Source organism: Copadichromis virginalis, linkage group LG12 (assembly GCF_057382275.1).
Source record: "Copadichromis virginalis isolate Kocher_CV1m ecotype Utaka linkage group LG12, C_Virginalis_male_GT1.1, whole genome shotgun sequence".
Lineage (NCBI taxonomy): Eukaryota > Metazoa > Chordata > Actinopteri > Cichliformes > Cichlidae > Copadichromis > Copadichromis virginalis.
The window spans coordinates 25,678,378-25,701,121 of NC_140629.1; the positions used below are offsets into that span (position 1 = coordinate 25,678,378).

At 39.5% G+C, this 22,744-nt stretch overlaps 1 protein-coding gene across 3 annotated transcripts in view; it reads left to right on the plus strand.

The window, feature by feature from the left end:
* The window catches only part of grid2 (glutamate receptor, ionotropic, delta 2), a 560,888-nt gene that overhangs the window by 319,848 nt on the left and 218,296 nt on the right, over nucleotides 1-22,744 (plus strand). For all 3 annotated transcript variants that reach the window (XR_014923374.1, XM_085475651.1, XM_085475648.1), the window contains exon 3: nucleotides 1,345-1,632. Coding sequence is in view for 2 of the 3 variants with exons in the window: in XM_085475651.1 (XP_085331777.1) it covers nucleotides 1,345-1,632 (288 nt within the window). In the remaining variant the exon portion in view is untranslated. The remainder of the gene's footprint in view (nucleotides 1-1,344; nucleotides 1,633-22,744) is intronic.

The following is a 22,744-nucleotide window of genomic DNA, read 5'->3' on the forward strand; positions in this document are numbered from 1 at the left end:
GCTTTATTCTGCCCTCTCAGCACGATGATTCTGTCTCCTCGAGCTTCTCTTTTTCTAAAACTTTTTTTCTTTTCACTTTCTTTCTTTGGCTTTATTTTTGCAGTGTCAACAGATTACTCCCTGTGGCATTACACAGGCTGACTGTGTGTGTTTTAGATTGTGCTAACTTGCTTTTATACATTGCCATTTCACAGTTTGTGTGTCTGCATCTCTGTTTGTGTTGCTATACTGTCTTTAAACAGTCTTTCACCGCTCTTTGTTTTTCTCAGTAAATCTGTGACAGGATTTTAGTCAGCTAGGAGTAAAATAAACACTGCTAACATTAAAGGATGCAGTGAGGAGCAGAAGAGGAGGATGAAATGAGGATCAGGATAGATAAGGGATGGAAAAGGGAGAGGGAAAGCTGGGGACTTTCAGAGAGGCAAACAAAAAACCAAAGCAATAAAGAGGTGAAGAGTCAAAAGAGTGAAGAAGCAAGGATAGGTGAATGTTTATGTTACCATGAGGGTAAACAAGAGATGATGGAGAAAGCGGCTGGTGAGTGAAGATGTTGCGAAAGATTGGGAGGTGAAAATCGAAAGATTCTGAAGGAGGAATGTTAGATAGGATGTGGCACAGGAAAGCAGATGATTCCAAACTGAGGACACTGTATAGTATTCTGCAGTGCTGTAAGGCACTTAAAATAAAAATCACTGCAAGACTGTGACTCTGAAATGATTGGGGCTGAAAGGTAAGCACTCAGAGGGGCTGTTTTGAACAAGAAGGGAGATAACAGGGGAGTGGGTTGAGAGGGTAGGAGGTAGAGGTATATTTGATAGCACTAGAGGCCTAACAGGAAGGAATAAGAAGTGAAGTAAGCACACACAAAGTGTCTCATTGCTGAGGAGAATTTAGGAAGCGGAGCACAAAAAGTCTCTGGCAAAAGTGACATATTTTGAATAGATATATTTATGAGTCCTTATGTTTTCTAATAGCGTTTTACATCACGGCAACACTGTTACTACTCTGCTACCATATATCTGTTTAATTATACTTCCTTCTTTCTTTTTCTAGACAACACAACATATGACTGTAATAGCTTGGTATTCATAATAAATGTCCAGTGCATTTGGAAACAATCTCCAAAATGTTTTTCCGGGCCCTTTAATTAACTCTGCAATGTGGTGACCTTGCCTTGGTGCACTCTTACTCTTTTACAAAGACTCCTAGGATCAACAGTATGACATATACTTTCACTGGTGATTTTTCTTAGAATAAAACAAGTAGTACAACATTTTTTCTATGCTTTGAAATCTAATATATGCCTTCTTTTTTTCTTCTTTGTCTGCTCCCTCCTTCCGTTAGCCTGTGAGCTGATGAACCGTGGAATCCTGGCTCTGGTCAGTTCAATTGGCTGCATGTCGGCAGGCAGCCTTCAAACTCTAGCTGATGCCATGCACATCCCCCACCTCTTTATCCAGCGCTCCCCAGCGGGAACACCCCGTTCAGCCTGCCCACCGACCAGTCGAGTCCCTGGAACAGATGACTACACCTTAATGGTTCGCCCACCTGTCTATCTCAATGAGGTCATCATGCAAGTGGTATCTGAGTATAGCTGGCAGAAGTTTGTTCTCTTCTATGATTCTGATTTCGGTAAGGAAATATCTATCTATCTATCTGTCTGTCTGTGTCCATTACATACAAACGCGACATTTTAGTAGGTTATGAAGACGATCTGCTTTAACTGCCGTCTCCAACAGTACATTACAGAGAAAGATAATGGACACACTTCCTTTTTGTTTTTTTCTTACCTTCTCTCGCCCAAACACACATGGATAGACAGGCGTATACATGCGTATACGTGTGCCAGGGCACACTGAAAGAGGCAACCTGTGTCTTCATGCAAGTGACACATCTGTTTGTGTGGATGCGTTACTTTTCTTTATCTCGCGACCACGCTTTCTGGTCCATTAATTCTATCATTAGACCAGAAACATCTTTGTGTCCCTTTTATAAAGAGCCGAAAAGATTTGTCAACCTTGGTCAGTTTTCTTCTAATATTTCTTTTGCTGTTGGTGTGTGTGCAGATATATATGTTGTTGGGTTTTTTTGTTTTGCTTTTTTGTAGTATCTGTGCATGATGTTTGTTGGGGCTGAATAAGTTGTACGATTAGTGACCCCACCCATTGCAATTCCTTGTCTACAACAAACCTATTATCTCTTTACTCAGTTGATCCTCTCCTTGTGTTTGAGGTTACAAACTTGATCAAACTCTCATATACCATATACCCTTTCAGTATATGTCTACACAGGGTCAAGAGCATGTTCTGGTCTGATTTATCCTCCTCATCACTAGATTGACTGCCTGTCATTGTAGGGCTTTCCTTCCAGGTCAACCATCTATCTTTACTTTCATTTCAAAAGGTGATACAGAAGATAAAGGTACTAAGGCAAAGCTTCTAATAGGTTAAAACTCAGAAAAAAATACTTTGGTATCATGCTTGCTAATGGAAAACACCAGCAGTGACATCATTCATTGGTGGGTCGACTGAAGTACAGCACTAAGAGCTTTAGCTCATAGAAAGCAATGTATACGCTTTCTGCCCTAGGTGATTCATTGTTGATTTACTTGTCATAGCCATAATGGAGCTCCATTCCTCTCATTGCAGTCAATTTACATAATCAATATGTTGTATGCATTGAACTCCGATGGGATCACTCCTGTGGACATATTTTTAAGTTGAAGGTTGAAGCATTTAGTCAGTGTACTGAGAACAGTAGGTCATAAAATGTATCTTCTAACTAGGCAGCTCTGCCAAGCATTTTATACTGAATGAATACTGAACATTGTTAATGGTGCCCTTTTAGAAATGCTAATGCTAACAGCATGATAAAACAACATTTGAAAACAGAATTTTTATCCAGTCTGGTAGTTGATAGTCTATATTCCAAAAGCAATTTCAAGTGTGCTAAGAACCACAGTCTTCCTCTATGAGTCTGCTACACTGTTAGCATAATGTTAGCTAATGTTTAACATGGCATTAGTTTGTGGAGAAAGATTAATGTTACAAGGTCTTCAATGATAAAAACAAAACACACACACAAAAAAAACCAGAGAAAACCTCAACAATCAGACAACTCCCTGCGAGGAAGCACTTCAGACTTGACAATAGAAAGAAAAAAACTCCCTTTTAATAGGAAAGAACTTCTGGTAGAAACAGCTAGACCGGTCGGGGTGTCGCATTGAATATATAGATATACAACTAATGTGTGTCTGACAATAACTTTTAAATCCAAAAGTTTTTTGTCAGAGTTAACTGGTCGAAACCTTTCATTATACTCAAACCCGGTAGGTTTAGTTTCCTCTCTTGATTATGCAAAGTTAAGCAATCCTGTGGAAGCCTTCCATACAGAACACGAGGTCTTTAAAATTGCATGCAGATTATGAAATGATATATTTATTCCTTCAGGGATAAGTTTTTTCTAACCTTGCTTTTATCATGACTGTACGTGGATTTTTTTTACCTTTTCAAGCTAGCACTTGTTAAACCACCCATTTTAAATCTAAAATTACTCCCAAATGTACCGTTTACATGTAATATAGTAAAACTATATGTAATATAATGTACAAAACATACATATACACACACGCATGCAGGCACAAGTTGGTACTTCACTTTAATCCCTCCACCCTCTGTGACCACTGATTCATCAGATGGATAATCTGGGGTTTCTCCGTGCTGTTCTCTCAGCCACAGAAGGCCCCTTTAAAGACATCACTGCAGTTCCCTAATGGCCTAACCTCCTGTTTAAGGAAAAAAGGCAGAGGCAAGAGAGAGGGAGAGAGGGAGAAACTTAGAGAGAAGCAGAAAGAGAAACAGAGATGGTCTTTTAAGATGATAGCAATGTTCCCAAAAGGCCTTGCTTCTGTACAAGGAGAGTTCTTTAGAGAACAGACAGTCAAGTGTGTCCTCTCAAATGAAGCTACGGTGAAACTGTCCCAATCCCTATTTTCAGCTCTACTGGTGCGTTCCGGACACTGAGAACACATGTTTTCTCTCTATCATTTTTCCCTCCCTTCTCACGGTTTATCTCTCTTCTCCATTTTCCTTTTCTTCTCTGACCACCTATGTGATTTTTCTTCCAGTTTTTCCTCAGGTGTCTAATATTCTAACTGTAAAATATGATGTATGTTGAAAATTAGAATGACAGTTGTCATTACAACTGAGTGACCTTGCTCATAATCCACTCAGAACCATAGGATCATTGGCCTCGTTGGAAAAACACAGGGAGCACCGCTTTGTGGAAAAAACCCTGTTGACATTAAGATGATTTGTTTTGCTTTGCTGTTAGCCAATGACAAGAGGGACCTTAGGCACAATGGAAAAAGGTTAAAGCACGGAAAAGCCATTTTAAAACTGTGCTGTGTGGTTAACAGCATTTTATTTTTTCTTATTCGGAAAAATCAATACAGTTGCTGAATATAAGTTTCTGTGTGGATAAATGCACTTATTGCTTTTAGAATGTTACTGGAAATCTTATTAGAGTGGAGGACAAATTCATGTGATCCCCTGTTGAATTTGTAAGTTCGCTTACTTACAAACTACAAAATATCAACCAAAAATTCATAGAAACACATTACATAAAAGTTGTAATTTGATTTGCATGTGACTGAGTTAAATAAGTATTTGAATCATAAGTAAAACACGATTTAGTACTTGGTAGAGAAACCTTTGTTACCAATTACAGCAGTAAGCTGTTTTTCTGTAGTTGGTCACCAGGTTTGCCCACATTTCAGGATATTGTCCCACTTCTCTTTACGGAAACTCTCTAAATCCTTTAGGTTTCTTAGTTGCTGCTTGACAACTCGAACTCTGGCCACTCTTTGACCTTAATGTGCATCTTCTTTAGTCACTCCTTTGCTGACTTAGCAATATGTTTTGGGTCACTGTCATCATGAAAGAACCATCTTCAGTGTTCTTGCTGAGGGAAGGAGGGATGTTTCTTTGTGCTTGACTGTCAGAACGGTGTTTTTTGGGTCATGTTCAGCATTTCTCTTGACAAACATAGATTAGTTGAGTTGATGTTTCTAAATAACTGGAAAAGCAGTTGTCACCTTTTCACCAAACTTCCTGCTAATAGTCCTGTAGCCCATTCTATCCTTGTGCAGGTCTACAGAGGATGTACCTGACATCCTTTAACAGCTTTTTGGTCTTGCCCATGGTGGTGGATAAGTTGGGATGTATGAAACTGGTTCTGTGCACAGTTGGGCTTTATCAAACAACGAATGTCAATCAGGAGTACCCATAATAGATTAATTGATTGATTGATTGATTGATTGATTGATTGATTGATTGATTGATTGATCGTAATCTGTTTGCCACATGGGCACAAGGTCAATCTGCAGGACTCAGAATTCGGGTTGTAGGGGCTCAAATACTTATTTCTCCCAATGGCATGTGAATTCCATATTATCTTTGAGGTCACAGATAATATATACTTAATTTTTGACCTCATTAATCCACAGATTGTGACATCGAAAACAGCTATATGCCACTAGACTATTGAGAAGTCACTTACGTATATGCATCAACAAGGGGCACAGCCACTTACCTCACAAAGACTCCAACGCTAAATTTACTTTGGAGGTCAATAGAAAAACTCTGCAAATGAGTAGCATGCACCTCCTTGTTCCATTTTTCCCCACTATTGCACTGTGAAAAGTGTGAAAATGCCACTGCTGCCACAGCTTGTTGTGTATGACTTTGCTGTAGTGATGTTACACTAAAGAGTGTCATGCCACCTTGCATTGAGGAAAGAAAGAAAGAAAGAAAGAAAGAAAGAAAGAAAGAAAGAAAGAAAGAAAGAAAGAAAGAAAGAAAGAAAGAAAGAAAGAAAGAAAGAAAGAAAGAAAGAAAGAACTGTAATACTGTTGACTACACAGTCAAGTGGGGAAAGAAAAGTGTTTAAACACTAGGTCTTCTGGGATTTTTCTTTCTGAAAATGGTTTTACATTCAGAAATAACAGAATTGAAAATTTGTCTATTTTTTAATGAAAAAACAAAACAAAAAAGCAATAAAGATATCCATGTTTGGAAACACAGTATTGACTTTCCACTGCACATTGCAGTCACTTGTGTTATACAGATGAGCAGAGGTGTGGACTCGAGTCACATGACTTGGACTCGAGTCAGACTCGAGTCATTAATTTTATGACTTTAGACTTGACTTGAAAAAATGTTCTAAGACTTGTGACTTGACTTGGACTTTTACACCAATGACTTGGGACTTGAATTGGACTTGAAAAGACTTGATATTTTACCCCAAATATAAAATTTAACATGCATATTATATAGAGATTGAAAATGTGACGTCATTCACGGGTAGAACCGCAAAGGATTCTGGGAACTCGTGGCAAGCGGTACTAGCGCACGCAGGCTTTCAATTGAAATCAGTCACACAGCGATAAAAAGAAACACAAAAATGTCAAGAAGCCGTTGTATTATTAACTGCAATAGCCGGTCGCATGACAGCCATGGGAAGCCGACGGGTAAAGAGATCGGTTGTTATCGGATTACGTCGTTGAAGAGAAATTGTTCAAGCCATGTTTCCGAAGTAACAAAGACGGCCTGGATTGCAGCCATTCAAAGATCAAATATAACGTCCCAGAACACTCCAGCTCACAGGTTAGTCTGCTCCAAGCATTTACACGAAGGTCAGTGTTTTTTAGTAGTTAATACGTCATTTTCATAACATAATTGGTGATATAGGTTACAAGCAAGTCTGGCGCTGAACAGAAATTGTCGCGCTATGCTCCTTTGTTTATTGTGCATAAATAGTGAATTGTCCTGACACAATATTGCGTTTCGCTTCTGTTATTATGGTACATTGACAAAAACATATACTTTTATTCACAGGATAAAACAGGGTTTTTGTATCACTAATTGCCCAGTACGATTACAGCATACAATATTGTTGTCACTGCTACATTTCTGTGATGGGTACCAGAAATTATTTCCACTACTAATTAATTACCCTTGAGCTCAAAGGTCCTATTAATAAACGGTTAAGGAATGTGTATTTATGACGACAATTTGTGAGACTGGTAAACTTATGATACGTACGATGGTCTTTCTTTCTACACGGTGCATTTCAAGGTCCTGCACCCATCCGTCGGTAAACTGTACCTGGGCTTGTTGCAGTGACCTGAAGTTACTAAACTTCATGAGTGTATGCACTCACTCCAAGAACCGTATGATTATAAATATGCATATAAATATGCTACAATGAGATAGCTGACTTCATCTAACTAGCAAATGTTGTCCAGGCTACGTTGGTGATACAGTTTTTTTTTAATGTGTATGATATTTTTGTCATGCGATTTTAAAGCCGGTCCTACAACCGCATCCAAGAATAACATGCAGCTTATCTCAGAACTGTCGGTGAAAATTATTCTTGGAGCTAGGTTTAATTGAGCTGCATTTTAAAGAGGTGCAATTTCACAATTTGTGTATATTTTCTAAGTTCACTATTTTGTCATGTGTTGAGAAAAACACAGATTTTAAAATTACATGGTCTAATATTTACATTTAGCATATAACTGCAACATTATTTTTTCGTTTTTTTTTTTTTAAAGACTCGAAAGGACTTGAAATTCAAAGTTTCAGACTTGTGACTTGACTCGAATTTTACACCAGTGACTTGAGACTCGACTCTGACTTGCCTGACATTACTTGAGACTTGACTTGAGACTTGAGGATAAAGACTTGAGACTTACTTGAGACTTGCAACACAATGACTTGGTCCCACCTCTGCAGATGAGTAACAAATTAAAGGAGAAAGCCAACATCAGAAAAAGTAAGAAAATGGTAAATCGAGTGGTGTTTATGCAGAACTTTTCTATTCCATCACTCAGTCACTTTTACTTAGTGTTTTTTCTATCAGAAACATTCTGACATTGAGAGATATAAGGGGGTAAGTAGGGGTTGAATATTTTTCCCTAAGAATACTTTGACCTCATTTGGTATTTTCATAATGGGGGTGGGGAGCATTGTCATACCTCTCTCCATAATTCGCCATTACTCTTCAGTATGGTCAAGATCTGACTTTATCAAGACTTCAGCAAATTAATCACATTATTTCATTTTCATCAAACTATTCATCATTCATAGATGCTGGCATGGAAGATACCACTCCCATCAGGACAGAAATGTTTCATCACCGGGAAAGGTGGTTGCGCAGAACAACTTTATGTATATATTAACATTTTCTTTAATACTAAGTTTGTTGGTATGGCTGCTTAAGTATGCCTGTTTTACATTTTAAATGGAAGAAGATGATCAGTTGATCTCCACACCATCATTGGAGTGCTATATATTTATAGCATGACAAGCATATTAAAAATCACTCAGAGCTAATTATTTCTTCTCAGATTGCTCCTAAAGGGACAAAGTACCCACTCACTAGGGCTGCAACGATTAGTCGAGTTGTCAAGATTACATCGACTATCAAAATCATCGACGACTAATTTAATAGTTGAAGCTTTGTAAGATCCCAAAAGATGCAGGAATAAGTAGTAGGATTTAAGAGTGTAATAACGGACTGAAACAGAAGATGGCAGCACTGCATGTACAAGGATGCCAGCTGCTGTTAAACCCCTTTAAACTTTTAGGAGCCAAAAAGGGTGTAGTTTGTGTCTGTGAGTCCTCATGTGTACACCTGTGAGCATGAGCGCGCTTGTATTTAAAAGGTTCCTTCATGTAATGATCTGCTAGACACCACATATTTTCAAAAGCGCTCTGACGTTTTCGGAGACGTCCGTTACCCACCAACTTGATAGCTAGCCGGGCTTCAAGGCTCACTAGAGCCTGTGAGAACACCGGACTCCCGGCAAATCGTTTTCAACCCACCACCGTCTTTCGCTACTCAGGTTAAACAAGATATATAAGTCACTTAGATAACTTCAAAATGTTATTGTTTGGCTTTTTTTTCAGTATTTTTTAGTACATTTGTTCCTGAGTAAATCGGTTTGGCTGAGATTAAAGTTATCGTTTTTACACAGCTGAATAAACGTCAAGCAGACAACTGATTATCAGAAGTGTGAGATGCTCGAGAATATACTCCGGTGTCCTGTTATATTATAGATAGCAAGGAGCAGACGGCTGAGTTTATTAAACTTCACCGAGACAATCTGCAAATTTAATTAAAATTTAGTAAACTATCATCTTGTCTTTATTTTTAGTTAGCACATACCTTAAACACTTCAAGCTGTAAGCTAATGATAGTTATATAAGAGCTGATGCATGCTGGTGCAATAAGCTGTACGTTTTACGTCCAATGGATGCATGATCTGATTAGTCGACTGTTGTGGGATTTCTCTTTAGTGTATTGTCCTTTAATGTATTGTCTTGATGAAATGCTTTCATGTTATTTAGTTTAGTACGTCTGGTTCACACCTCATTCACGCCGAGAAACAGATGGTGAGAAACTGGTGAATGTCTCCCAGGAGACGGAAGCTCACACAGGAAGACTTGACCCCAGAGTGGGGGAGATTCACACAGGTGATAGAGAGTTTTTCTGTTTAGAGCCAAGGTGTGAACTGCAACTGTAAAAGCCTTTTGTTCTGCGACTGTGTATAAAAGGGACCTGAATTGTTCATTATCAGAGACGACTTTCAGTGCCCCCTGACTGACGTCCCTCCTTATGCATGAGATAGTTCAGTTCAGTTCAGTTCAGTTCAGTTCAGTTCTTTTTTATTTCAAACATATACATTCACCAACGTTTCATAAAATCATTCCATACAGTTGTTTGAAAAGGAGTAGGCAGAAGTATATACTTATTTAGCCCTATCCTCATCATCTAAATTTGAACAACAAAACTGTATACGCCTTCAACTTAGAACATAACATCTCAAAAAAATATTTGCACATGTTCAACTAAAACTATATTTAGATTTGCTAATTTGCAGAAGAAAATAAACATCAGTTTGACTGCTGTCTTGGGTTAATTGCATTTTCTTCATTCTTATACTTATTTAAAATTTCTTTTTTGAGTTTTATTTTAATAAACTGGTTTATATCACTACTGACCTTTATTTCTTCTTTTAACTCATTCCAGAATTTAACTCCCGCTATTGAAATAGACATCCTTTTCAATGTTGTTCTTACTCTTTGTAATTTTAAATTCCACTTCCCTCTAAAATTATACCTCCCTTCTCTTTCTAAGAACCATTTACTTATTTCGATTGGGAGCATCCCTTTCCTTACCTTATATATTATTTTCACTGTTTTAAACTTCACCAGATCCTGGAATTTTATAGCTTGCGTCCTAATAAACGGTGTGGGACGGAGAGATTTCGCAGGTCTTTCCTCCCCACTGCTGTCAGACTCCACAACAAAGACTTTAACTGAACAAACACACACATCCACACATGTGCAATAACACTAAGTGCAATAATCTTTTCTGGCATCGTTGTATTTTTACTCAGTTGTATATAGCATTCGTATTCTATTTTTATCTTATTGTATATTTTTATTCTATTTTATTCTACTGTATATAGTATATTATTTTATTCTATTCTGTACAGCTGTGTACTGTATTTATTCTTATTGTATTCTAATTTTTGCGTCATAACTTTTGCACTGTCCACTTCCTGCTGTGACAAAACAAATTTCCCACGTGTGGGACTAATAAAGGTTATCTTATCTTATCTTATCTTATCTTATCTTATAAAGAGTGCATTTGTGTGAGCCCTATACCCCTCCTGATTTATTAGTCTAATGGCCCTTTTCTGCATTATGATTATAGTCTGAATATTACTTTTATATGTATTTCCCCAAACCTCTACACAATAACTCATGTATGGTAATAGCAAAACACAATATAACATATACAATTTTTTCCTATCCAGAAACTGTTTTACTTTCCCCAAGACAGCAATGCCCCGTGCTAACTTTCCCCTCACATAAGTGATGTGTGATTTCCAACAGGCCTTTTGATCAATGATCACACCAAGAAATTTTATGGCATTAACCCTTTCTAGATATATATTATCGACACAAATTTCAATGTTAATGTTTTTCTTATAGTTTCCGAATAACATAAATTTTGTTTTATTTAAATTTAAGGACAATTTGTTTCTATCAAACCACTTCTTTAATATCTTCAACTCCTGTGTGATCACCTCCAAAACCTGTTGAAATTCTGCACCTGAACAAAGTATATTGGTATCATCTGCAAAAATTACAAACTTTAGTATCTTCGATACTTTACAAATATCATTTATATACATAAGAAACATTTTCGGACCCAATACCGATCCTTGAGGTACTACAATATTCAATATCCATCAATTTAGATTTAAACTCATTTATTTGTACATATTGCTGTCGATTCATCACATAGCTGTTTATCCAATCCAGTACCACACCCCTGAACCCATATTTTTCCAGTTTGATTTTTAGAATTTCGTGGTCAACAGTATCAAATGCTTTTTTTAGATCTAGAAAGACTCCTAGTGCATACTTCTTGTTATCCATACATTCTGTTATTTCTTTCATTAAATCCATCAATGCCAAAACTGTTGATCTATTATTTCTAAACCCATACTGGCAATTTGCCAACAGATCATATTTATCCACAAAGCTATCAAATCTTTTTAGAAATAGTTTTTCCAGTATCTTAGAAAACTGGGAGAGTACCGACACTGGTCTATAATTTGTAAAACAATGCTTTTCACATGATTTATAAATAGGAATAATTTTTGCAACTTTCATTTTTTGTGGCAAAAAAATGAAAGTTGCAAAATAGCTGAAATAAAGGTGTTGTTACAACTCATCGTGTCTGCAGGCTTTGGTAATTAAAATTTCCACAACATCGACTAATCGCAAAAATAATCGGTGACTAGTCGACTATCAAAATAATCGTTTGTGGCAGCCCTACCACTCCCCCAGAGATTTAGGCAAGGAGTGTTTTTCTTAGTTTCTTTAAATAACAATTGATTTTGTCTCATTTCTGTACAACTCCTTTTTAGAATTTCTTTGCATAAAAAAGACACCAACCAGCAGAGACAGAGTTCCACCTGTTTAATGAAGACGTGGCTGCAGCAAAGGGAGAGGTGGGCTAGAGGCTCCAGACAATGAGCACCTTCGTTATCACTATAGGTGTAGATAGGTGTGGCATCAAAGAAAAACAACCCACTAGGAACATTCCAGATCCTAATCCAACAGCCGGAAACAGCAAAAGAGAGCAACTGACGTTGAGAGAGTAGCCCTCACTGAACTGAAAACACAGAAGGACGGAGGGAGAAGCTAGCTACTGTCTGGTATGCTGAATGGCAAAAAAAGGGGCAAGGAAAGCTGTACAAGCCCAGCACCTTCATCGCAAACCAGTTCGGATTTGTGCTACTGGGACAGAAGCACAGTGGTCACCTGTTTTTCTCAACTGAGACAATTAATAGCTACACAAGATAATGACCCCAAGCAGCAAATCTACAGCATGGAAGTCCAGACCTCAACCTGACTGAAATGCTGTATATAAAGGAATGCTTGCAAATGTCCCATCCATTCGCTTCCGCTTATCCTTTTCAGGGTCGCGGGGGGTGCTGGAGCCAATCCCAGCTGTCATAGGGCGAGAGGCGGGGTACACCCTGGACAGGTCGCCAGTCTGTCGCAGGGCTAACACACAAGGACAGACAACCATTCATACTCACATTCACTCCTAGTGACAATTTGGATTATCCAATTAACCTATCCCCACAAACTGCATGTCTTTGGACGGTGGGAGGAAGCTTGCAAATGTCATTGATTTGAATTTATTGCTGCTAACTGCTGGTTCTGTTAACGACTCAATCATAGAATGATGTCTCCACGGAGGATTTAGGCTGTCATCTGCTGAGGCCAGCTGAGGCTAAGAGGTAACAATCTTACCGCCGTCGTTTAGCCGCTCCGGTTCCGAGTGCCAGGACCCTCCGTCCTTTCGCCTGTCGGGACCGGGAAGGCCCCCGGTTCTGGTCGGTCCAGCTGCCTGCGGTCTCCGTTTTCGGCCGCGGAGCCGGCCCTGCTGCTGGCGCTACTGATGATTAGCTGTGGCGTTTGTGGGTGTGCGCGGGAGACAGCGAGCAGGCCGTGCACGGAATCAAGGATCAGAGGATGGCCCTCTGCTCGGACGAGGCTTTTCAGGAACTATTACAAAGAATCCACGACATGGAAATGAAAATCCGACGCCTTGAGGAGAACGCCAAAAGCAAAAGCAATAAAACTCTGCCGGTGGCTTACGGCAAGCAACAACCGGGCGGATCAATACTGTTAAGAAATATACTCTAAAACACTTCTTCAGTAAAGACTCAGAGAAGAGAAACACACAGAACTTCTTGCTAGCAAGGGCAGCCTCCAGCACTGAGGCTCGCGCTGAGAAACTGCCCCGGTCTTTATTTATACTTCAGTGAGCGTTTGTTCCTTACATTGGAATGTGGAGGTGTACGTGTGTGTGTGTGTGTGTGTGTGTGTGTGTGTGTGTGTGTGTGTGTGTGTGTGTGGGGTCAGAGTGTGACCCCATAAAGACTTCCCTAAACCTGCTGGTCTCGAAGTCCAGCAATTCATCAAACCAAAAAGCACTTAGACTAAAACAGATATAGCTACGTTAATCCTACCGTAAAACAATAAAACAAGGTACGACCTCTTCTCATACTCCTAGGATGTGGGGGTGAACACCCTAGAATGTTACAGACCTCCTAGGATGAGACATTCTTTCAATATGCCACCAACTATATACTTCTAAAATGATTACATGCAGCATTCTACCACATGCAAACTTATATCATTAAAGTATTATACCATCAACACAGAGTGGGACCCCTCCGAGCGGAGGACGTTTGTCCCCATTCATCAGACCTTTGGCCCCCACTTAGACGGGAGACTCCCAAGAAGATAAAGGAACATCGAAAGACACTCCAACAAGAAATAACTTTGATTATTCCTCTAAAAAATAGATTTGCGCCTCTCAGCTCATCACCGTCCAGCCCGCAACGACTGTCAGCTGCAGAGTGAGGTCACCGGAATGTAAATAAAGATAAAACAAGCCGCACAAAATGGGCAAAGAGAACAGAGAACAGCAAGCGAGGGAGAGCACTTGACGGATCAATCAAAGGAATTGAACAGCTATGCATCAATACTATGCATAGCTGGTATGCATAGTATTGATGCATTTAATTGTCCACAAATGACAGTAAAAGAAATTTCTGAGAGGATTCCATCAATTATTGAGAATAACCCAGAGCTAGAAAAAGTTGTTGTTCATGCTGGAGCTGCTGACATCCTTTTGAAAAAATCCGAAAATTTAAAGAAAGACTTTGTGGATTTACTTCAGAACTTTGACAACCACAAGGTGCAACTCCACGTATCTGGACCAGGGTTTTAATAGTTTTGCAATTTTCATTCGTTTTTATTTTTATTTCGTTTTGACTTCAGATTTTCAATTTTATGTTAGTTTTAATTAGTTTTTACCAATTGTTTGCTAGTTTAGTTTAGTTTTTATTTTTTTGAAAATCATTAGTTTCAGTTTAGTTTTGATTAGTTTCAGTTATAGTTTTAGTTGTGTTTGCAATAATTAAGTGTAACAAAATCCCAGTTTCATCATATCAGTCATGCTCTTCTGCTTATCCTTGGGTATGTTGCTATTCCAGCTACCATGCCCTGCACAGGTCGCCTGTCTGTCGCAGGGCTAACACGCAGAGACAGACAACTCACATTCCCACCTATGGGTTCTTTAAATAAATAAATAAAGGCAGATGAACAACCATTGATACCAGGCAACTATAAAATGTATATCTTGGCCCCAATGAGACTATTAACTCTTGCAGCACCGGGTGTTAAGGCAATTGACTCACACAGTTATGTAGATGTCCCCGTCCTGTTGTCTCGGGATGCATCACGCTGCCTTGCCTGGTGTTAGCTTCTGTTTCTGGGGATGAGGGTTGAGTGTGCTCCCTTACCTTCTCAAGGTAAGCTAGGTTAGCCTTCTTGTGTGAGCTTTTCAAGCGCACTTTAAGGTTTGTGGGATTTTTTTCCCTTTAGAAATGTCCCTCATAATTTGTCTCTTTCCACTACAAGACACTTGCTTTATCCAAAACACAGTCATATTCAAAGTAATCCCAAATTGGACTCTGGCGCTTTCTCCTGACTTTTCCTGACATGATTCTGCGCGTGGACGGAGCAGCGACACAGACGACTCGACTAACATACTTACCACCTGCTGGCATAATGAGACACAGCAAGAAAAAAAAATCTGGAAACGAAACTTCTTTTTCACCCTTGGCTATTGTAGAACACGCACACATCAACGAAAACTAAACACATTGTTGCTATAAATTCAGTTCATTTTAGTTAGTTTTGTGAACACTCATTACAGTTTTAGTTAGTTTTCCTTTTTTTGTTTTTATTTTTATTTCCGTTAACGAAAATGTTTTTTCACTTCTAGTTTTCGTTATTTCGTTAGTTTTCGTTAACGATAATAACCTTGATCTGGACCGATTCCAGCAACGCCCTACGATGAAGAATATAGCAGGGTGAAATGGTTCAGCAGGTTTGTCTGTCTGTGCTGAAAGGTCAATTCGATATCTAAATAATTTTAAGATTTTTTTGTGGAAGGAAGCACCTGCTTACAAGAAACGAACGTAACATTAATAAGAAAGGTCAGAGGCTTTATCTTCTGAACTCAGTGTCTCACGTGAACTCATCGCCCTGTTCTCAAATTGAGATAAAGACGTCAGTATCAGCGAGACACACAGTGGACGTCAACCAGCTTTATCACACAGAGACCATGACGTACTTGCACCTTTCAGTGATAAGCCTGCCAGAGACGTATCAGCCGACCCAAAAACAATGGCACCTGATGACTCTCGAAAGAGAAACAGAGTTTCAGCAACACTGTGCAGAAACACATCAGTTGACATAGCTCAAGCAGCTGAGTTAATATGCCAGCCCCCAACAACTTCACTTCCAGCAGAGTTTACAGCGACTCCAGCCAAATATGCAGGTTCAACTCTGTGCAGAAACTCACCAGCTGATGCCTGTACACCTTCATCATCATCATCCTCATCAGTGATCATATCACCATTTAAGTCGTTTCTCGAACCCCTTCAAACCCAAATAAACAGAGGGATTCGTCTGACACCAAAAGTGGGACCACACCCACCTACTAATTATAAACAATATGGTTCTCCACTCCACCTCTGATATCTGATACCGACCGGACGCCGTTACCAGATTGCATCATTCCCACCAAAATGTGTCCGGTCACACTCATTCATATACTGAAAGCAAAATACCAGTTATTATAAGCAACAGATCCTTACACACTAAAAGTACTTATAATCGAACAGTACAGAATCTGAATATAATACTGTGCAAAAATAATCTCTCAATCACTGAAAGAAATATTAAAGCAGCTGTACTAAATATTAGATCTCTATCAGGGAAGTTTCTCCTAATCAATGATTACATCATTTCACATGATATACATGTTCTCTTTCTTTCAGAAACTTGGTTAGATAGAAATTCAGAACAAGCTGTATTAATAGAGACTTGCCCAACTGATTATCACTTCATTAGTGAGACCAGAAAAAACAAAAGAGGTGGTGGTCTTGCTGTAATCTTTCACCAATCACTAAACTTTAAAAAGGTGAGTTCAGCACCTTTGAATATTTAGCTACTGAAATAAATGAACCAAAGAAAGTTTTATTTCTAAACATATATAGACCACCAAAATCTAATACAACTTTTTTAATGATTTTAATGACCTTTGCTCTGCAATATGTCTAGACTATGACCAGATAGCAATTGTGGGAGATTTTAACATTCATACTGACAAGCTTCAAGATAGCGGAACAAAAGCATTAATTGATGTCCTCCATAACTTTGATCTAATCCAGCACATTAGTGAGCCAACGCAAAATCGAGGACACACTCTGGACCTACTTATTAGCAAAGATCTAAATATCTCTAACATTGCCGTTACTGATATTGCATTATCTGATAATTTCTGCATTTCATTTGATAGCAACATCTAATCAGAGTAAGATCACTGTTAAAAAACGCTTCCTTAAAGAAAACTCAGCTGAATATTTTAAACTGATGTACACTTCCACCTTGTTTAAATCACCAACATCCACCAACACACATTCAGTAAACAAACTGACAGATGATTTTCTATCCACAATCTTAGACATGATGGATAAGATTGCATCATTCAAGGTTAAAACTGTCTCTAGTAAAAAGAAGTCTCCGTGGAGAAGTGATCCACTGGTATGTAATGAAAAAAGAGAGTGCCGGCGTGCTCAGAGAAAATGGCGGAAAACTCGACTCCAGGTTCACTGCGAGATACAGTGGGGCATAAAAGTATTTAGTCAGCCACCGATTGTGCAAGTTCCCCCACTTAAAATGATGACAGAGGTCAGTAATTTGCACCAGAGGTACACTTCAACTGTGAGAGACAGAATGTGAAAAAAAAAATCCATGAATCCACATGGTAGGATTTGTAAAGAATTTATTCGTAAATTAGGGTGGAAAATAAGTATTTGGTCACCTCAAACAAGGAAAATCTCTGGCTCTCACAGACCTGTAACGTCTTCTGTAAGAAGCTTTTCTGTCCCCCACTCGTTACCTGTATGAATGGCACCTGTTTGAACTCATCATCTGTATAAAAGACACCTGTCCACAGCCTCAAACAGTCAGACTCCAAACTCCGCCATGGCCAAGACCAAAGAGCTTTCGAAGGACACCAGGAAAAGTATTGTAGACCTGCACCAGACTGGGAAGAGTGAATCTACAATAGGCAAGCAGCTTGGTGTGAAAAAATCAACTGTGGGAGCAATCATCAGAAAATGGAAGACATACAAGACCACTGATAATCTCCCTCGATCTGGGGCTCCACGCAACATCTCATCCCGTGGGGTCAAAATGATCATGAGAACGGTGAGCAAAGATCCCAGAACCACACGGGGGGACCTGGTGAATGACCTGCAGAGAGCTGGGACCAAAGTAACAAAGGTCACCATCAGTAACACACTACAACGGCAAGGAATCAAATCCCGCAGTGCCAGACGTGTTCCGCTGCTGAAGCCAGTGCATGTCCAGGCCCGTCTGAAGTTTGCCATGAGAGCACATGGATGATACAGCAGAGGATTGGGAGAATGTCATGTGGTCAGATGAAACCAAAGTAGAACTTTTTGGTATAAACTCAACTCGTCGTGTTTGGAGGAAGAAGAATACGGAGTTGCATCCCAAGAACACCATATCTACTGTGAAGCATGGGGGTGGAAACATCATGCTATGGGGCTGTTTTTCTGCCAAGGGGACAGGACGACTGATCCGTGTTAAGGACAGAATGAATGGGGCCATGTATCGTGAGATTTTGAGCCAAAACCTCCTTCCATCAGTGAGAACTTTGAAGATGAAACGAGGCTGGGTCTTCCAACATGACAATGATCCAAAACACACCGCCCGGGCAACAAAGGAGTGGCTCCGTAAGAAGCATTTGAAAGTCCTGGAGTGGCCTAGCCAGTCTCCAGACCTCAACCCCATAGAAAATCTGTGGCGGGAGTTGAAAGTCCGTGTTGCTCGGCGACAGCCCCAAAACATCACTGCTCTCGAGAAGATCTGCATGGAGGAATGGGCCAAAATACCAGCTACTGTGTGTGCAAACCTGGTAAAGACCCATAGTAAACGTTTGACCTCTGTTATTGCCAACAAAGGTTATGTTACAAAGTATTGAGTTGTATTTTTGTTATTGACCAAATACTTATTTTCCACCCTGATTTACGAATAAATTCTTTACAAATCCTACCATGTGGATTCATGGATTTTTTTTTCACATTCTGTCTCTCACAGTTGAAGTGTACCTCTGGTGCAAATTACTGAACTCTGTCATCATTTTAGGTGGGGGAACTTGCACAATCGGTGGCTGACTAAATACTTTTTTGCCCCACTGTATATAAAGAGAGGCTAAATAAGTATCAACTAGCCCTGAAGGATGCAAGGGAGTCATTTTTCTCTGAGATTATTCATAGAAACAACAATAATGCTTGGAAATTATTTGCTACAGTGGAGAGATTAACTGCTACTCCAGTGGCAATAGCCCCCGAACTAAGCTCCACCAGGGCCTGCAATGATTTTGCCAGCTTCTTTATTGAAAAGATCTTGAAAATCAGAAGATCGGTGGGCACATTAGTTTCAACCCCAATACCGACGTTAAGCCCAATTAGCACTTATGCAGAGAAAATGACTCAATTTCAAATAATAAATCAATCAAGCCTCGATAAAATTATTGAGAATCTAAGCTCTGCCACCTGCTGCTTGGATATATTACCGACAGGTTTTCTTAAAAAGGTCCTCCCAGCCCTCAGGGAGGATCTGATCCAAATAGTTAACGCATTCCTCCTATCAGGTGTCTTTCCCAAAGCCTTAAAAACAGCAGTTATCAAACCAATATTAAAGAAAAAGAACCTAGACAACACATTAATGCAAAACTACAGACCAATCTCTAATCTTCCATTTATCGGTAAAATTATTGGAAAAGCTGTTTACCAGCAGTTAAACAGCTTTCTCACAATGAACAACCGCTTTGATATTTATCAGTCTAGTTTTCGTAGGCACCACAGCACCGAGACAGCCCTTGTCAAAGTGTTTAATGACATCCGTATAAATATTAAAAATGGGAAATCCACAGTATTGGTACTACTGGACCTTAGTGCGGCGTTTGACACCGTTGATCATGATATAGTACTGGAACGTCTAGAGAGCTGTGCCGGACTCTCTGGTACAGCACTCGACTGATTCAAGTCCTACCTTAAGAACAGGAACTTCTATGTGTCAATTAGCCAATTTTCATCACAAAATATAGAAATCACATGCAGGGTCCCCCAGGGTTCCATCCTAGGGCCCCTCTTATTTAGCATTTACATGCTCCCGTTAAGCCAGACTATAACCACCAATAATATTAACTACCACAATTATGCAGACGATATTCAACTTTATATATCAATGTCACCAGGTGATATTGAACCTATCCAAAATCTTAATAAATGCATTGAGCAAATTAATAATTGGATGTCTCATAATTTCCTTCAACTGAACAATAACAAAACTGAAGTACTTATCTTTGGACCCAAAAAAGATCGATTAAATATCAGTAATCAGCTCAAACTGGTCCAACTAGAAACTACCGATCAGGCCAGAAATTTAGGTGTAATAATGGACTCAGACCTGAACCTCCAGGGCCACATAAAAGTTATAACAAACTCAGCCTTCTATCACCTGAGGAACATTTCTAGGATTAAAGGACTGATGACACAAGGAGACCTAGAAAAACTCATCCATGCATTTATTTCTAGCCGCCTTGATTACTGTAACAGTATCTTCACAGGTTTACCCAAAAAATCAATTAGACAACTGCAGCTGATTCAGAACGCTGCTGCTCGTGTTCGCACTAGAACCAAGACAATAGAGCACATTACTCCAGTTCTAAAGTCATTACACTAGCTCCCTGTAGCTCAGAGAATAGACTTTAAAGTGCTTTTATTAGTTTATAAATCTTTTAATGGGTTAGCACCAGAGTACATTATGGATCTGCTATCATGGTACAAACCATCTAGATCAGTCAGGTCCTCCAGCTCTCGTTTATTGACCGTCCCTAGAACCAGAACTAAACATGGAGAAGCAGCTTTTTTTTCTCTGCTCCTCACATCTGACACACTATCTGGAGAATGCAAAGCTGCAGAGACACTGAACTCTTTTAAGTCTGAAATTAAAACTTACTTATTTAGACTTGCTTATGAGTAACTGATCCTATTATGGCTCTCTACCTGTTTGTTTTAATTTTTTCATATAAATTATTGTCTTGATTATTGTTTTATTGTAAATGTTTTCTTGTATTTTACTTTTATAGTGTTTTACATTTTATTTTTTGTGTTTTATTTTAATCATGTAAAGGACCTTGAATTGCCTTGTGCTGAAAGTGTGCTATACAAATAAAATTGCCTTGCCTTGCCTTGCCTTACCTCAGCCACTCTTACAGCTACACTGGGAGATCAAAAGCTTGATCACTGGAACACTATCCCCACCTCCACCTTGCATCCAGTTTGACATCAAGCAACCAAAACTGAAAGAGGTCAGGGAGGTCATGCTAGCTGGTCACAAGTTAGTGCCTGATCACCCCCAGCTGAGTCAGTCTGGAGAAACACCCAGTGGCCCCAGGTAGATCACTAGTTGCACCAAAAGGTGTGTGTTATAAGAAGACTATGACTGATTAATAGTTGTTCACCCACACCCTTGAGATAACCGTCAAGACTTTGAAGATACCACCTTCATGCTTTGTAACCCTTACTACAGGCAGATCTTGAATAGAGAGCGAACTAAGTTGTTTTCCATAAGTCTACTTGATCTTGGAAGAAATCTTTCCTTTGATTTTATTCACTGTTATGTGGTCCATTTTGCTGCTGCTCCTTCTGGGTCTGCCTGCACAACTTCTATTTCCAGTCCTGAATGTGAACCTGTGTTTGAACTGTGCCTACAGTAAATTGCACAAGACACAGCTGAGTGAGGGCTAATGAAGATGAAAAGGGGGAGCTCGAAAAAAATGGCTACTGTGAAGTTGTTTAATGGTGTTAATTTTTTTATGGGTCTGGTGGACTCATGGTATTACTGGGTTATTAAGTCAATACCTATAACAGTTAACAGATGTTTACTTTGTCCCCATTTCAAACAATATAGACCACATATATGGTTAAAATCTGGCATTTACCTTCTGTCCACAATTTGGGTGGAAAAAAATCCAAACATATTTTTCTTGAAGCAAGGTTTTCAAATCCTATTGATGTTTACTTCTTTGAACTTAATTAGAAATGGAAAAGATTCACATTAGCCCGACCGAATAAATGGCCTTTTCGTATCCCGCCTATACAACAACTAAAGGGCAACTCTGACCTGTGTGTTGCATATGTACAGGGAGTGCAGAATTATTAGGCAAATGAGTATTTTGTCCACATCAACCTCTTCATGCATGTTGTCTTACTCCAAGCTGTATAGGCTCGAAAGCCTACTACCAATTAAGCATATTAGGTGATGTGCATTTCTGTAATGAGAAGGGGTGTGGTCTAATGACACCAACACCCTATATCAGGTATGCATAATTATTAGGCAACGTCCTTTCCTTTGGCAAAATGAGTCAAAAGAAGGACTTGACAGGCTCAGAAAAGTCAAAAATAGTGAGATATCTTGCAGAGGGATGCAGCAGTCTCAAAATTGCAAAGTTTCTGAAGCGTGATCATCGAACAATCAAGCGTTTCATTCAAAATAGTCAACAGGGTCGCAAGAAGCGTGTGGAAAAACCAAGGCGCAAAATAACTGCCCATGAACCGAGAAAAGTCAAGCGTGCAGCTGCCAAGATGCCACTTGCCACCAGTTTGGCCATATTTCAGAGCTGCAACATCACTGGAGTGCCCAAAAGCACAAGGTGTGCAATACTCAGAGACATGGCCAAGGTAAGAAAGGCTGAAAGACGACCACCACTGAACAAGACACACAAGCTGAAACGTCAAGACTGGGCCAAGAAATATCTCAAGACTGATTTTTCTAAGGTTTTATGGACTGATGAAATGAGAGTGAGTCTTGATGGGCCAGATGGATGGGCCCGTGGCTGGATTGGTAAAGGGCAGAGAGCTCCAGTCTGACTCAGACGCCAGCAAGGTGGAGGTGGAGTACTGGTTTGGGCT